At 44.9% G+C, this 16,594-nt stretch overlaps 1 protein-coding gene across 1 annotated transcript in view; it reads left to right on the forward strand.

The window, feature by feature from the left end:
- LOC122804407 (melanoma inhibitory activity protein 2-like) overlaps nucleotides 1–16,594 on the forward strand; it is a 1,673,436-nt gene that overhangs the window by 651,519 nt on the left and 1,005,323 nt on the right. The window contains exon 12 of the mRNA XM_044074238.1: nucleotides 2,514–2,615. Within this exon, the coding sequence (XP_043930173.1) occupies nucleotides 2,514–2,615 (102 nt within the window). The remainder of the gene's footprint in view (nucleotides 1–2,513; nucleotides 2,616–16,594) is intronic.

Genomic DNA, 16,594 nt, shown 5'->3' on the forward strand with positions numbered 1-16,594 from the left:
AAATTGAGGGAGAAAACAAGCTGTGGGTTTGTGTCAGGGATAGGTTACTTGGGACTTTAAAAAAGGGTGTAAGAAAGAGGCAAACAAGAAGCCAGTAAAGCTGCGGATGACTTAGGAAGCTAGCATTTAGGGCAAAAGATGAATCCTGCAGGAGGTAGAAAGGAGGTTTGGGGAAATGGAAGAGAGCCGTATCACAAAGAAGCCAGCAAATAGCCTCAAAGTCAGCATGGTCAGTAAATGCTGAATCTAAAAGGAAATTAGCAGAAAGAGTGAAGAAGGGAGGCAAGGACATTTTAGGTTCAGAGAAGAAAAAAGTGTGAGACTGAAGTATCCAGGCTGAGCAAAGAAGGAAGGGAGATCACAACAGACTGTGAAAACAGGTACTGATGAAATACTTTGCTTCAGCCTTCACAAAGGAAAGCAAGGTGAAAATTCCATGCTGAGAGCGATGCATTTCAGCAGAGGGAGAACAGAGTAGACACAGAGAGAGAGAGAATGTTAGTGGGAGCTGGCTGCCTGCCTTTGGGGAGAATAAAGCTCAAGACCCTATGGGCTGCGTCCCAGAATCTTCTGACATGTAGCCAGTATGTTGGCAGACACCACTGTCCATTGGAGGTCTTCATAGGTTCATATCAATCAATATCAATCACTTGATGGCAAGACCCTATGGGCTGCCTCCCAGAATCTTCTGACATGTAGCCAGTGTGTTGGCAGACACCACTGTCCATTGGAGGTCTTCATAGTTTCATATCAATCAATATCAATCACTTGATGGCAGATGATTATTTGGAGCCCAGCAAATGCTGTATATTTACTATTCCTGTCCATAACGGGCTGTGGAACCTGACCCAGGGTAAATTTACAGTTATCCTTTTGGTTATGTAAAATATATTTAAAGAAGGCAAGGGATTTGCTTTGTTTGATATGGAATGGAAGCTTATTCCAGAGGTGTAGAATCCTGTAGGAAATGTATCTGTCTGACCAGCTTGTTCTGTTTATTCTACAATATAAATTTAGGTCCTTAGCATGAGTATCTGTGATGTTTTCAGTTTTACAAGTATATAAAATGCCAAGCAGCTTAGGGTCATTTGCTGCCTTGCAGTCCAGGCAAGCATCACCATTGAAAAGTTACTAAGAGACAGAATAGAATGCTAAGAGCTTTTCGGTGTTCTGTTTAACTTTGGAATGCCATATCGAAGATTTTTTGGTGAGGAAACACTGCAGTTTTTTTTTCGAATAACCACAAAAAGAATGACCACACCAAGTTGAACAGTAACGAAGATATGACACAAATAGCAGAAAAAAGTGATAATGCAAGTGTAATATTAAGTGCTTTTGTCCCAGTTTCTACAGACTTTTTCAGAACAACATTGCTGTTCCAAGAATCACTGTACTGTGCAAGTTACTTCGGCCACCCATGTTAATGAAGACTGCTGAAAGCTTGCATTCACCCATTTCTTCTAATGGGTGAAATTGTGTTGAGCAAGTGCCAGGGAGCTTAGCTGAAAGGTTGTGTTGGAGGTATGTAAGTGTGTATTATGTGTATTGCTGCATATCTGAGTGTATGCAGAGGGAGATGAGTGCCTTCAGGTCTGTGTGTGGCTGCCTGGGTGGTCGCAGTAGAGTGGCTGATTAGGGGGATAAATATGGAAGAGGTGTGTGTATGGGTGAATGGGTGTGTGTGCCCCTGAATGCATTTGGGTTAGGCTGTGTGTCTGTATCTATACATGATTATATGAAAGTATGGGGGGAGGCTGTCACATCTCCACATCCCCTAGACTAACCAGCAGATCATACAATATTGGGGTGGGGGTCACTAGGCACCAGGGATAATTTTTATATCATCCTTTAAAAGCACTTAAAATGATTCAAACTTGCATCCTCAACACTAGGCAATAAATTACTATCTCTCTGCACCACCAATAGACACCAAGCATATTCTAACATATTACTGTAAAAGTATTATGAAAAAAAAAGTAGAAATGAAGAAATTAACTTGTCAGGCAGGAGCCTTAACCGGTCTATCATCACAATGAACTTTACGATCAGTAAGAAGAATGAACCTGATATTTGGCGTTATTGGCTGACTGTAAGACTACTTGATTTACAAGGCCAGGAACAAAAATAAGAAGACACCAAGAGTGATCTCTCAACTGAGAGTCATGTAAGAGGTATTTTGGTGTGTATGTGTGTCTGTGAGAGTGTGAATGAGGAGGGGTGCCATTGTTGAGTACTGCAGCAAAGTGCTGATTTGCACGCATGGTAGTTATGGTTATTCAGAGATGTGCAGATTAGGCAGTAATGAGAGCTTTCCTCAGCACAGCTAGCATGCCTGACTCACATTTTCCCACATTATGGAAACAGTCCCTTTTGACTATAGCTGTTACCACCAGAGGTGGGGTTCTTTCTGAATTTGAATGTGTATGTTTTAGTTGTGTGAAATTTGGTATTTTGTTCTGTTTACCAGAAGTAGTAATATTTAACTTAGTATAACAGTTTTACTTTGCCTTAAGGAAATTAACTGTTGAAGAAAAACAGCGTTTACAGAAAGAAGAGAAGCTTTCAAAAGCTGATGAAAAAATGAATCTTGCTGCAGAAGAATTGAAGAGCTACAGGTAAGTTCTTAGTGTATAAATAGCAGATCTGATGTTGTTAATCTTCGTTCATTCCTTACTGATGCATTATTGGCTCCATCCTTGGAACCGAGCCGGCCTCATACCAAGCTCACGTCAGCCAAAAACTCAAGCCAGGATCCTACCCAGAATGCTCTGCTCCCTGTTACCTCAGATCTTGTTTGCCACGTTGCTGTACAGCCGTGTCAAGCCACTCCCTCTCAGCTAAGTGAACAATTTCTTGAAAGTTTCTATATTGTTAGTGTTTAAAAAGTTTTCAGTCAGTTACTGTCTCTATACTCCTACCCTATCGTAACTTTAAGACTCTCTCCCTATAGTTTTTTTTCCCTTTTATTACCTTTGAGGTAATTCTTCATTACCATCGTTGGTAATACTTCTTTTCTCCCTTTCTTACCCTTCTGGGTAGCTTTCTTAACTCCTTGGTACTGCTGTTCTTCTCCCTTCATATCATTATGTTGGACAAGAAAAGTAGTGTTGGTTTTAAACAATGTTCGGAATGCGGCCGTAAGCTACCGCTTTCTGATGGCCATGATTTATGTGTCTATTGCTTGAATGTCTCCCACCTTTCAATGTGTCCCCCTTGTGGGATTTGTAGAAATTTTTTCCACTAGGATTCTCAATGAAAGGAAGAATAAGTTAATCCTGAAAGGCCTCCTTAAAACTCCTTTCTGCGAGGCTATCTCTGGGTCAGAGGGCTCACCCCTCCTGCTAAATCCTGTAAGAGGTGTTCTTCCTCCTCGAGGTCACTCACTTCATATCCCTCTGGAGATCGCAAGGAGTCGACTCACAAAAAGGTAAAAAATTCCAGCCCTGCGCTCCCATCTTTGGTCTTTTTGGTCCCAGCCTCGGCACCATCACAGTTGATTCTTGCTCCAGGTATGTCCTCTTTATCGCTATCGGCACCGGAGTTCCCAGTGCAGACACTTATGACTTTGACAGTTTTGTTGCAACCTTTATTGGCACCGCCTCTGCAGGTACAATCTCCTTCAACCCAGAGTTTGACTATACTGTCCTCTACGGTGCAGACACCATTAACACCGGCATGCTGTCCTGTGCAGTCTTTTTCGGCACCGTCATTAACGGGTGCAGACACCTTCCTCGATGGCACCGTACTCATCAGTGCAGACACCTTCCACACCGCCCTTTACGGTGCAGACACCTTCAACTCCTATGGTGCTGCCTTCATCGGCGTAGATAACCTTGACACCATTCTCTTCGGTGCAGACACCCTTGGTTCCAGGCTCTGCACCACATGAACTAGCAAGGACTAGGTATTCTCCTTTCTTGGATACATTTGTTGGAAGCCAAAATAGCCCTTTTTTAGAAAGGCCAAAATCCCCTTCAGGTTTCTCTATGAGGTCGACCAGGAGCTTCTCAGAACAGGATGTGTTGCGGCTTGTCGACCAGTTGCTTGTGACCAGGGTTCTCTCTCAACCGTCTAAAGCTACGTTCCCTCTTCCAGGTGACCGTATTTCTCCACAGACTCCAACGTACACTCCTCCTTCAACTTCCACGGAAGCATCAAAGCCCCTTCCGACCCCAACAGTGGACCTCACTTTGGAGCCAGAGTCGTCCTTGTGGCCCTCGGTGCACTGGGCACCGGGCTCTTCTCAGGCTAGTGGCTGTGCCGTGGGGGTAGGCATTCTTGGTTCCATGCCAATTTTTTCTGTGGCACCCTCCAGGAATCCTCCTTCCATCATGCTCCACAGCCCTCTTGAGACTCCTGGTCTGGGGTTGGCTCATCGGAGCAGGGTGTGACCCCAGTTCCGAGGTTGTTGTGCTTTGGTCTGAGCTCCCATCCCTCTTCATGTGGTTCGGCCTTCCAGGCCATGGAGAGGGCGCTTGCTGCCACTGGCAAACCCTCCAAGTCAGAGTCCTCCCCCCTTCTGTGCTGCAACTGTTGCAAGCCACAACCACCGGACACCGGGCACAAGGGCCTCAGGTTTCTCCCCCTCAGGAGATCCCCTCTTTGCAATCTTCCCCAGAGCTTCCTATTGAGGAAGTCCCTTGCAAGGTTTCGTGCAAGAGGAAGCACACGGACTTCACTGAGGAGTCTTTGACCGAAGATACGGACTTTGATGACAGGGAATGGTCTCCACAGTCACCTTCTGATGAGGTGTCCTTTGGTGACATCCTTGAGATCCTAAGACAGAGGGGTGACTGGAAGTCCTCCAACCCTTCCTCATTGGAATCTGTATTCCTGCAGGCCTTTCGTGCCTGGCTCCCTACCTCCTGGGTTACCCCACTGGCCGATGAGCTTGTCCAGCGTGCATGGAAGGTTCCTGACACCTTGGAAGCTATACCGAGGAGGCCTGACAAGATTTTATCTCCCCCAGCTGAGCATCCCCATTGGTCAAAAGGTCTTCCAGTAGATGCCATGGTGGTAGCGGCTGCAACCAAAAAAGAATTGGCAGAAGAGAGCCAGACTGTCCATCCACCCAACAAGGAGTCCTAGGGTGATAGACAGACTCTGAAGCATGTGTTTGCTTCATCGACCTTTGCCGTAAGGTCCTTAAACTACCTGGCACACTTTACAAGGTTCCAGAGGGACCTTACCAATCAACACTCTGAAACCTTGGCAGGAGCTGTTACTGATGAGGTGCACAACAACATAGCTTCTCAGATAGTGACCCTAGAATCGCTATCCAGTTCTTCCATGTGCCTTATTTCACATGCAATGGAAGGAGCGGCTAGAGCGGCAAGCGCAGGTATAGTCACGAGACGTCATGCTTGGATGCGACTTTGCAGACTCCTTTAAGGCTTCCTCTATGAACGCTCCCATCGAGGCCACTTCATTGTTTGGCCCTAAGGTTAAAGATACACTATCAAGGTGTGAACAAGATGGCAAGACCCTGTTTACCATTGGTGTCCACCACTCCACTCCTCAACGATTCTACTCAAGAAATCAGAGAAGCGTTAAGATGTGGCACAGAAAATCACATGCCTCTTTCCGTGACACACGTGCTGACTTCTCCACTAGAGGCATGGGGGGAAACTTCAATGGAAGACCCCCCTTTCGGGGCAGGGGAGATCCGCGAATCCGGGATTCCAGAGATTTTCTCTGGGCAACCCTACCAGCACTCCTGAAGCATTGCCGACTACTCACCTCTGGAAGCGGTCGGGGGTCATTTTTCCTTGTACCCCACTGCCTGGCAAAACATAAAAATGATTCTTGGGTACAACAGATAATATCCAGAGGCTATTGCAACCCCTTCCATCTCTGTCCCACCTTACGCAGAGACTTACCCAATGTCCCACCCAGTCAAAGGGAAGCAGCAGCACACAAACTCCGAAAGCTGCTACAAAAAAGACTCATCCAAATGGTCCCCCCAGACCAGATAGGATCCAGTTTTTACTCAAGGTTCTTTTTAGTGCCAGAAAAGACAGGGGGACTGGAGGCCGATTCTGGATCTTAGCACACTGAACAAATTTGTAAAACAGAGAAATTCCGGATGGTCACGGTTCAGTCTATCCTTCCTCTTCTGGAAGAAGACGATTGGATGTGCTCTGTAGATCTTCAAGATGCGTATTACCATATAAAAATGGACAAGCACTCAAGAAGATACCTCCGAATCTGCATAGGAGCCAGTCACTACCAGTTTTGTGCACTGCCCTTCGGTCTCTCTACAGTCCCCAGAGTGTTCACCAAATGCATGGCAGTGGTCATCGCTCACCTGCGACTTAAATGATTCCAGACATTTCCTTACCTAGGCGACTGGCTCCTCACCACTCCCACCAAGCGTCTACTGGAAGAAGCCCTAGACTACACTCTTTTTACAGCACAGTGCCTGGGAATCACTATAAACTGGGAGAAGTCCAACACGACCCCAGCACAGTCTTTAGAATTCATCGGGGTTCTGTTGGACACGAGGAATTGCACAGCATCTCTTACAGATCACAGACTTCAAAGAATAAGACAACAGGTTCAGCCGCTACTCTGTCACCACAAATCATCTGCTCGGTCCATACTCCAACTCTTGGGGTCAATGGCAGCCTCGATCACCTTTGTCCCTCTGGCCAAATTCCACAGGAGACTTCTTCAGTGGTTACTTCTCACTCAGTGGTACCCTCTAAAACATCCTTTGTCCTTTCAGATAAGTGTAACTTAGAGATGCAAGCAAGATTTGCTCTGGTGGACGTCTCGAAATCCCCAACAATGGTCTAACCCCTTCAGCCTCCATCAGCTGAAAGCCATGGTGACCATGGACGCCTCCTGGATAGGGGGGGGGGGCTATGTCAGGGAAACTCTGTCCAAGGCACCTGGTCGGAGATGAGAGGCCCATTTGCATATCAATGTCCTGGAACTGAGGGCGGTGCTGTTAGCGTTGCATGCATTCCAATCCATCCTTCCATCAGGGACTGTTGCGATCCAATCAGACAACATGTCAGTGCTCTGGTACATCAACAAGCAAGGGGGCACCAGATCTTATCCATTATGCTGAGAGGCCTTGATAATATGGCAATGGGCGATAGCTTCCAAAAGCTTTCTAATTGCAACACACATTCCCGGGAGCTCCAACGTGATAGCGGACAAATTGAGCAGGTGCATTCTACAACCTCACAAGTGGTCCTTCAACCCTGTGATAGCGGCAAGAATTTTCAACCACTGGGGCTAGCCTTGCTGCAACCTATTTGCCTCCCCGACCAACTACAAGTGCAGCAACTACTTTGCCCTGATACCCCACGGGGACATTCACCGAGAGATGCTCTAGTCCATGCCTGGCCCTCGGGTCTGCTTTATGCTTATCCTCCTCTTCCTCTCATCTCCCAATTTCTGAAGAAAGCACGGCAGTTGAAGAACAAAGTGATCCTCATTGCTCCATACTGGTCTCGACAAATTTGGTTCCCCTTCCTCTGGCCTCACCTGCTAGATCGACCATGGATCCTCATTCCATCCCCAATGTTGATCTCCCATCCGCAGGGTCTGAGTCACCCCAATCTAACGAGCCTGAAGCTGACAGCTTGGTTTCTCCACTTCCTATGATTGCCAGGCAGGATAACCTCTCTTCCCCGGTGCGCAATATTCTTATTGCATCTCATAAATTGCCCACCAGGCTAATCTATCTCAGCAAATGGAAAAGGTTTACATTATGGGCAGCAAAAAAACAGTTGGACCCCTTGTCAGTCCCAGTTTCGATGGTTTTAGTTTACTTATCACATCTTTTTCAGTCTGGGGTGTCTGCCTCTACTATTTGTGTTCATTTAGCTGCCATTTCTGATTTCCACATTGGCTTTCAGGATTCTTCACTCATGTCATATAGACTCTTAAGACTTTCTTGAAGGGTGTTTTTCATCTAAAACCTCCCTTTAGAGAACCAGTACAACCTTGGGATTTGGCCTTGGTTCTACAAGCCCTAACAGCTCCCCCCTTTGAACCTGCATCTTCATGTGATTTAAAGTACCTCTCTTGGAAAACTTTTTCTGGTAGCAATCATATCGGCCAGACATTTGTCAGAACTTCATGCCTTATACAGCAAAAGTCCCTACCTTATTTTCCTTAAGGATCGAGTATCACTGAGAATTAATTCTTCCTTTTTACCGAAAGTGATGTCAGAGCGGTCTATCAGCCTCCCAGTATTTTTTCCTAATTATTCTAACAAGAGAGAGTATTGTCTGCACTCCCTAAATGTTCACAGGCAAATATGATTTTATCTGGACAGAACAAACTCTACTCGTAAATCAGACCAACTATTTCTGGCCTTTTCTGGGCCAAGGCTAGGTCATCCTGTTTCAAAAGTTACATTGATGTTATGGTTGAGAAATTGCATTACCTTTATCTACAACAAGAACAACATCACCTTCCCTCACAGAGTGAAAGCTCATTCTACAAGGTCTATGGCAACTTCAGCAGCTTTCCGTGCTAGGGCTTCCCTCAATGATATTTTCTCAGCTGGGCCAAACCCCATACTTTTATCCTTCATTACAAATTGAATTTGGCCTCCAGAGTAGAGCTTCTTTTGGTTCCATGGTGCTCAGGAATGTCCTTCCGTGAGGGCCACCCAGGGATATAGGTAGCTGGGAACTGTGTCCCGTCAGTAAGGAATGAACGATGATTAACAACATCAGATAAATAAGTTATGTCTTACCATAACGTTCCATCTGTGTTGTTGATCTTCGTTCATTCATTACTTCCCACCCTCCATCCCCCTCTGGAGGTTCCTGGTTGATCTCATATACTCCTTTTTTTCCATTATTGTAGGTCTGTTATGACCAGAGGTAGCCTCTACTTTTGTCTATCAACTTGCAAACTTGATCTGAGGTAACAGGGAGCAGGGCATTATGGGTAGGATCTTGGCTCGAGAGTTTTTGGCTAACGTGAGCTTGGTATGAGGCCTACTCGGTTCCGAGGTCAGAACCGATAATCCATCAGTAATGAATGAAAATCAACAACACAGATAGAACGTTATGATAAGACATAACTTCTCTTTTTCCAAGTAGTTTTGTTTGCTGTTTAAGAATAAATAAAGATACCTGTATTGTTGTCTTTTCTTTTGGCAGTTTGAATTAGAGTTAACAAATTGTACTCTGTGTACTTTGCAGAAACGAAAGCCAATTAAATGGGCCCCTTTCAGACTCTTCTTCCCTTCTGTGTCTTTAAAACATTTCTGATTGATCAAATTTTGCAGATGTAGTAAGCAACATGATTCTAGTTCTTTTGCTACTCAGCAGTAAAAAATATTTAAGGCAGTCTCATTCACACTCTGATTTTGCATAATTACTTCATGAATTCCTGCAACCACCAATTCACTTCCAGTCTTCATAAGGAAATCAACCTTTCCAGTCCATTATTATCTTCTTTCTGGAACTGATAAGGGTAGTGCCATAATGGAAATGACATCTGTCCTCTCTATTGCTTTCCTGCTACTGCTGAAACATCATCAGAAAAATTCTATATATAGTTTGTTTCAACTTAGAAGAGTGTGATTTTTTTATTGTTGCTTTTTCTTCTATCTCTATCTTCATTGGTTACCCTTTTCAGCAGAAGGAATGAAGCTTCCACATTTGCAGCGAGTTAGCCATAGTGGAACCCATTGGTGTCACTAATAACTAATTCTGAGTTGTGCCAATAATATTTTTCTTTTCCCCATCGGGTGTAGTATAGCACTGGTGTTTTAGGGTGATTACAATAGGAATTTATGTCTCTGAGTCCCACTCCACAAAGGCGGTGCTTCTACGGACCCTGGAAATTACCGCCCCATAAGCTTGACGAGCCTTGTCTGCAAAGCTATGGAGAGGATCATAATGGAACTCATAAATAAAGACATTGGGGACCTACAGACACTGGATCCTACCCAATTTGGCTTTGTCAAGGGCAGATCCTGCCTCTTGAACTTGGTCGACTTTTTCGAAACAGTCACTAAGGCCATTGATGAGGGTAAGGCAGTTCACACAGCCTACCTTGACCTAGCAAAAGCGTCGACACAATACCCCACTCGGGCATCATAGAAAAGCTCACCAGCTTAGATGTAAACCCATATGTCACAAGATGGGTTGCAAACTGGCTCAAGGACAGAACACACAGGGTTAGAGTTGCTGGTGCCATGTCAGACTCTAAGCCGGTCACGGCGGTGTCCCACAGGGCTCAGTCCTGGGCCCCTCTTGTTCGGCATTTATTTTTCTGAAGTGCAGGCAAACATAGGGGGATTGTGACTGACAAAATTTGCAGATGACTGCAAACTGGGCACCATAATTGACACTCCATCAGACACAGACATCCTCCAGAAAGGTCTCATAGAAATGGATAACTGGTGCCAGAGCCATGGCCTTAAGCTAAATGCCAAAAAATGTATAGTCATACCCTTTGGGAAAAACAAGGTAACCCCTAATTACCACATAGGTGGTAATCCATTAAACACGGAAGATGTTATCAGGGACCTGGGGACCCAAGTTGACAGTAACCTCTCTTTTGACACTCACATTGCCAAAGTGGTTAGGAAGACCTTCTACATTGCCCACCTGATCATGAAGGATTCACATCCAGATCAGGAGAGGTCATTGTACCCCTGTACTCTTCACTTATCAGGCCAATGATTGAGTACAATGCCCATTGAATGTACCTTACCAGACACCTGCAGCAGTTGGAAAGACCCCAAAAGTTCCTCACCAAAAGGATAAAGGGGCTCAAACATATGTCATACGATGCCCGACTGAAGAAACTCCAGCTCTATTCAGTCGCATACCGTCTGCTCAGAGGTGATCTGTGCCTGACATACAAGGCCATGTCCAACCCGGAATTAATGGACATGCTCCACCTCAAAAAATCCAAATCCACCAGAGCCACGAGAGCAAGAGACTTAAACCTCAACACGGATATAAATAGGACGTGCTTGAGGGACAGATTCATCACCCAAAGAATCCCTACACTATGGAACAGAATCCCAGTCCATGTGAGACAGAGCCCCTCACTGACTCTGTTCAAGAGAAATCTTGACGAGTGGATGGGAGATCGTAGGTTTACCCCGGGAATCATCTCTGTATCACTGCTGGACAGAGGCACAGCAAACTAATGGGTATAGTATTCTCATCCTAAGGGGTGGTGAAAGCCACACACACTCTGGCTAGGCTTATAAATGCCCTAGGGCAGATAGCCTAGTATGAACCTATGAACCTATGGTTAACAAAAAAAAAAAAGATTTTCAGCAGGCCTGATGAAGCAGAGTGAGAGTTGCTCATCTGAAGAGGTGGTTATCTGAGTCATCTAGCATTCCAAAAATGTTTGAGAGTTTGAATCACTGAAGACTTCTTTTGAGGAAGGATTTAACCTTTTGGGGGAGGCTGTGATAAAAGGTTGGCTCTTAGCTCCAAGTGAGTGAGGAAATGCTGATAGGCTTCCACTTGTGGAAGAACAAACACACAACCTCATTTGTGACATTCTAAGGAATGATGGGAGAATAACCGGTAGTCATTAACAACAGAAGACAGATACTGACACTGGTGGTGGTTTGTGTGTGCCATTGGTCTGTCAATACCCTTGACAGCTGAAGCAGTTCGTTCTTTTTTGTCATTCCTGTACAGTTACTTCATATCTGAAGGAATAGTCAAGGAACAGCTCTAAAATACCTATCAGAAGCATCATTGGTGATGTCATGAGAGTTTGCAGTCTTAAGCAGATCTGTGCTTTGACATGCGACAGCAAAGACAGACTGAAATCTCTTATGTGTTATTCTGTCGAACTGCTGATTTGGTTTAGGAAGCATCATTGTAACAGTAAATCATAACATTTGAGTTTACAGACCTTTCGTGTCCTCTTTCAGGTCCAGAAATTTCCTTCAGTTGTGCCTAAGTGTTGCGAACCAGCGCCGATGTTCATCGTGTTTCACTGTTAGTCATTACAATTGGGGTTATCCTGCTGGCAGGCTACCCGCAGTCGGCCTGAATTCCAAAGTCTAGGTCTGGCGTCGATTGCTGTCGCCTCCTCCCTGACGTCAGAGCGCCAGGGGGTATAAAAGATGCAGCCAATGCCATTTTCTTCAGTCTTTCTTGCCGTGCGGTGCCCGAAGCAAAAGCAGTTTGCAAGTGCCAGTCGACCAACTCCTGAGATTTTCAAGTTCAAATTTCAGATCCAAAGTCTTCATTAAAAGTTAAGTACCCCATTGGGGAAACTTTTTTTTCTTGCTCCAGACCGATGTCAGAAAAAGTTAATAATTGTATTTCTTGTGGGAAGCAAATACCTCATAAGGATTTTCATTCTTACTGCATTCCTTGCCTAGGCCCTGATCATGACATTGCTAGTTGTCGGTTTTGTGCTAGATTTAACCAATGCACTATTAAGCGTCGGTACGATTTTGCATTTCATTACTTTGGCAGAAGATTTAATTATATAATGCCATCGGAACAGCCGACTACCAGAGTTTACAAAAAACGCAAAGAAAAAGAGAAGGACAGGCATCCGAGGTCCAAAACCGATGACGAGGCTTCTTCTAGGCCAGTCGCCGGTTCACTGGTTCTCAGTGAGGCGCTTTCGCAGCCCCTGACGACCGCTACTTTAGAGCCGCAGGTCGATACCGACTCCCACGTAGAGTCAACCAGGTCTACAGAAACTCAAGGTATTGGACCTTCGGAAACCTTTCCCTCAGATGGGTTCAGAGCCGTTGAGCAGGCATCGACTTCTGAGGTCGTTTTCAGGCCTACACAATTGTATGATGTTCACCGTGTTTCACTGCTGCATTCATTACACTTGGGTTATCCTGCTGTCAGGTGGGCCTGCAGTCGGCCTGAGTTCCAAAGTCTTGGTCCGGCATCGGTTGCTGTTGCCTCTTCCCTGACATCAGTGCACCAGGGGTATATAAGAAGCAACCAACGCCATTTTCTTCAGTCTTTCTTGCCGCGCGGTGCCCGAAGCAAAAGCAGTTCGCAAGTGCCGGTCGGCCGACTCCTGAGATTTCAAATTCCATTTCAGAACTGAAGTCTTCAATAAAGCTAAGTACCCCATTGGGGAAACTTTTTCTTGCCTCAGACCAATGTCAGTAAAAGTTAATAATTGTATTTCTTGTGGGAAGCAAATACCTCATAAGGATTTTCATTCTTACTGTATCCCATGCCTAGGCCCAGATCACAATGTCACTAGTTGTCGGTTTTGTGCTAGATTTAACAAACGCACTATTAAACGTCAGTTTGATTTTGTTCGCCATTACTTTGGGTGAAGGTTTAATTATACAATGCCGTCGGAACAACCAACGACCGGAATGCACAAAAAAACGCAAAGATAAAGATAAGGAAAGGCATTTGAGGCCCAAAACTGACGACGAAGCCTCTTCTAGGCCAGTCGCCGGTTTTCAGTGAGGCGCTTTCGCAGCCCCTAACACTCACTACCTCAGAACCACAGGCCGTGACAAACTCCCACGTGGAGGTACCTAGGCCTCTGGATAATCAAGGTGTTGGGCCAATGGAGATTAACCCTTCAGATGAGTCCGGAGCCGCTGAGCAGAGATCGGCTTCTGAGGGTGTTTTCAGGCCTACCCAACTTACTATTGCAACTACAGCCAAGACTAAACCTACATTAAAGACAAAGAAGCAAGTACAGCATTCACCTGGACAGGCCTCCATGCCTAAAAAACAGATGCTGAAGATGGCCGAAGACTTGATAACTCTGATCAGGGGTTCCCATCCCCCTCCTGATAAAAGGCCTAGGCAGGATACAGATTATGATTCCTCTGACCAGGTTTCAATATATTCTGATTCCTCTTCAGACCAGGGATATCCTTTATGAGGATTCTGATGCTGAAGAATCAATTCCTTCAGCTTCTCCTCCTCAGGATTATTCTTTTGGGGAAACTTTACATACCATGAGGGAGCATTTCCACTGGGAGGGCCAGGATTACTCAGAATCCAAGAAAAGGCTCAGAGGCTTTCTTTTACTGCCTCAGCACAGGCCCCTTGCTATTCCGCCAGTGTTGGACATTGTGGATGATGTGTTCTCTGAATCTAGTTTAAATCCTGATTCTTTACCCCCAGCTCCAGTCAAGCCAGACAGGTACAGAGTCCCTGACTCTCACAAATTTCTTTATAAAAACCCTGTTGCTGACCCAGAAACTATTTCTCAGGGTCCCAAAGGGATTAAGGCTTCCACGGCTAAGAATCCAGTTCCCTCGGATAGGGACTCTAGAGCATTAGACAGATGGGGAAAGAAAGTTTACACCTCTGCAACTTTAGCAGTGAGGGCTCTAAATTGCCAGTTTCACATGCTTAAATATCAACAATACTTCCTGTCTCAATTAAAACAGAAAATGAGTACAAATGCAGAACAACCTGACTATAAGGAAATGCAGGATTTATTGCATGCAGCTGAACAAGTGGGAAAGCATACTTTGCAATGTGGTTTTGATTCATTAGAAGCTTCTTGTAGAGCAGCAGTTACAGGATCTGTGATTCAAAGGCATGCTTGGTTAAAAGAACAAAGTTTACCAGATCATGTTAAGCCAAAATTATTGGATGCTCCTTAGCAGCAAGATAATTTATTTGGTATTAATAATTTAACACTTGGTTATTCTGTGGAGCATCTGGTCTGGTAATACATTGAAAGGAGTTCAGTCCGTGGTCCTTGGCATTCTTATTTGGATTACTGGTTTCGAGAACTGCCACTTGTTGTAGTTTTTTTATTTGGTATTAAGGCAGAAGAGGTATTAAAGAAAATGGAGGATAAGGCAAAATCTATGCACACAGTGAAGGATTTCTTACAGGTACAGCCACCACGTTTTAGCAGAAATTGGCCTACAAAGAATTGGTCCTTTCCAGTGTCAGACAGGCCACAAAGAGGCAGATACAGATGCCCAAGAGGCAGATCTCAGCCACAAGGATCTTACAGACCACGACAGTGGGGTGCTTCAAACCCAAAAGGAGGTGAGGACAAGTCACAACCTTACAGGAAACAGTCCCAATGACTTCCCCCTTCCAATGCCAAATTCTTCCCTTTTGGCAGCTCCCTTAGGGGGGAAACTAGCACTTTTTTCTCAAAACTGGCAAACAATCACCCAAGACAAATGGGTGCTGAATATTGTGTCTCAAGGTTACAGGTTCCACTTTCACACTTTTCCAAGGCGAAAAGGAATGCCAGACCTGCCACAAAATCAATGGGCAGAGGCACAAAAACAAATTACAGCTCTCATGGACATGAGAGCTATTCAAAAAGTACCACAGCAGGAAAAAGGACAAATATTTTACTCAAGACTCTTCCTGGTACCCAGAAAGGACAAAGCCTGGAGACCCATTCTGGACCTTTCCATTCTAAATACTTACCTGGATGTTCCGAAATTCAAAATGCTGACACTACAACAGCTCCTTCCCATGTTGGGCAAGAAAGCTTGGCTTGTTACTTTGGACCTCAAAGAGGCATGCCTGCATGTCCCTATCAGACAAAATTGCAGAAGATAGCTGGTTCAATGCACTACCAGTTCCTTGCACTGCCCTTTGGCTTATCTACTGTGCCCAGGGTCTTTACCAAGTGCCTGGCACCAGTAATTGCATTTTGCAGACAAAAAGGAATTCAAATATATCCATATCTGGACGACTGCCTGATTCAAGCAGAGAGCAAGGACATTCTTCTACAGCATCTGGCATTCATAAAAAGATTAAGTTGCCTAGGGTACACAGCAAACGAAAAGAAATCAAAACAAGTGCCCTCACAAGAGATAATATTCCTGGGTGCCAGCTTAAATGCAACGACCCAGATGGCTTATCTCATGCCAGACAAACAAGGACAACTGACTTAGTATTTTCAATTGATGGCAACGAAGTCTCAACTCCCTGCAAGAAAAATTCTGCAGGCCTTGGGATTCATGGCATCCTGCATACTACTAATTCCATATGCAAGACTGCATATGAGGAAATTACAATGGTACCTAAAAAGTGTTTGGTCTCAACATTCTCACAGCTTGGAGACAGTAATACCACAAATTCCCTGCCTACAACAGGAGTTTCGATGGTGGGTGCAGGCATGTCACCACAACAACGGTCAGCCTTTCACTCTTCCCACAGCCAGGCAGACTTTAACAAGAGATACCTCAGATTACGCCTGGGGAGCACACATGGCAGGAAAATGTATTCAGGGCACATGGACCACAGACCAAATGCATCTTCACATCAATCAAAAAGAGATGTTGGTTGTACAAAATGCCCTTACAGCTTTCAAGGATCTTCTGCATCTAGTACAATTACTATTAAAGGCAGACAACACCACGGTAATGTGGTACATAAACAAACAAGGGTGCACTCATTCTTACCCCCTATGCAGACAAGCCATGACCTTGTGGAACACAGCTCTAACCTATCAAGTTCATCTGCAAGCACAATTCCTGCCAGGAAAGAAAAACACTCTGGCAGATGACTTAAGCAGAAACATCATGGATCCTCACGAGTGGAAATTAAATCCACAAATCTTCAGCATGATAATGCAAAAATGGGGGTGCCCGGACATAGATCTTTTTGCCTCACCACTGAATTACCTACTACAAAAATTCTGCACA

The sequence above is a fragment of the Protopterus annectens genome, chromosome 6.part0 (genome assembly GCF_019279795.1).
Source record: "Protopterus annectens isolate FY-2018-M chromosome 6.part0, PAN1.0, whole genome shotgun sequence".
Lineage (NCBI taxonomy): Eukaryota > Metazoa > Chordata > Ceratodontiformes > Protopteridae > Protopterus > Protopterus annectens.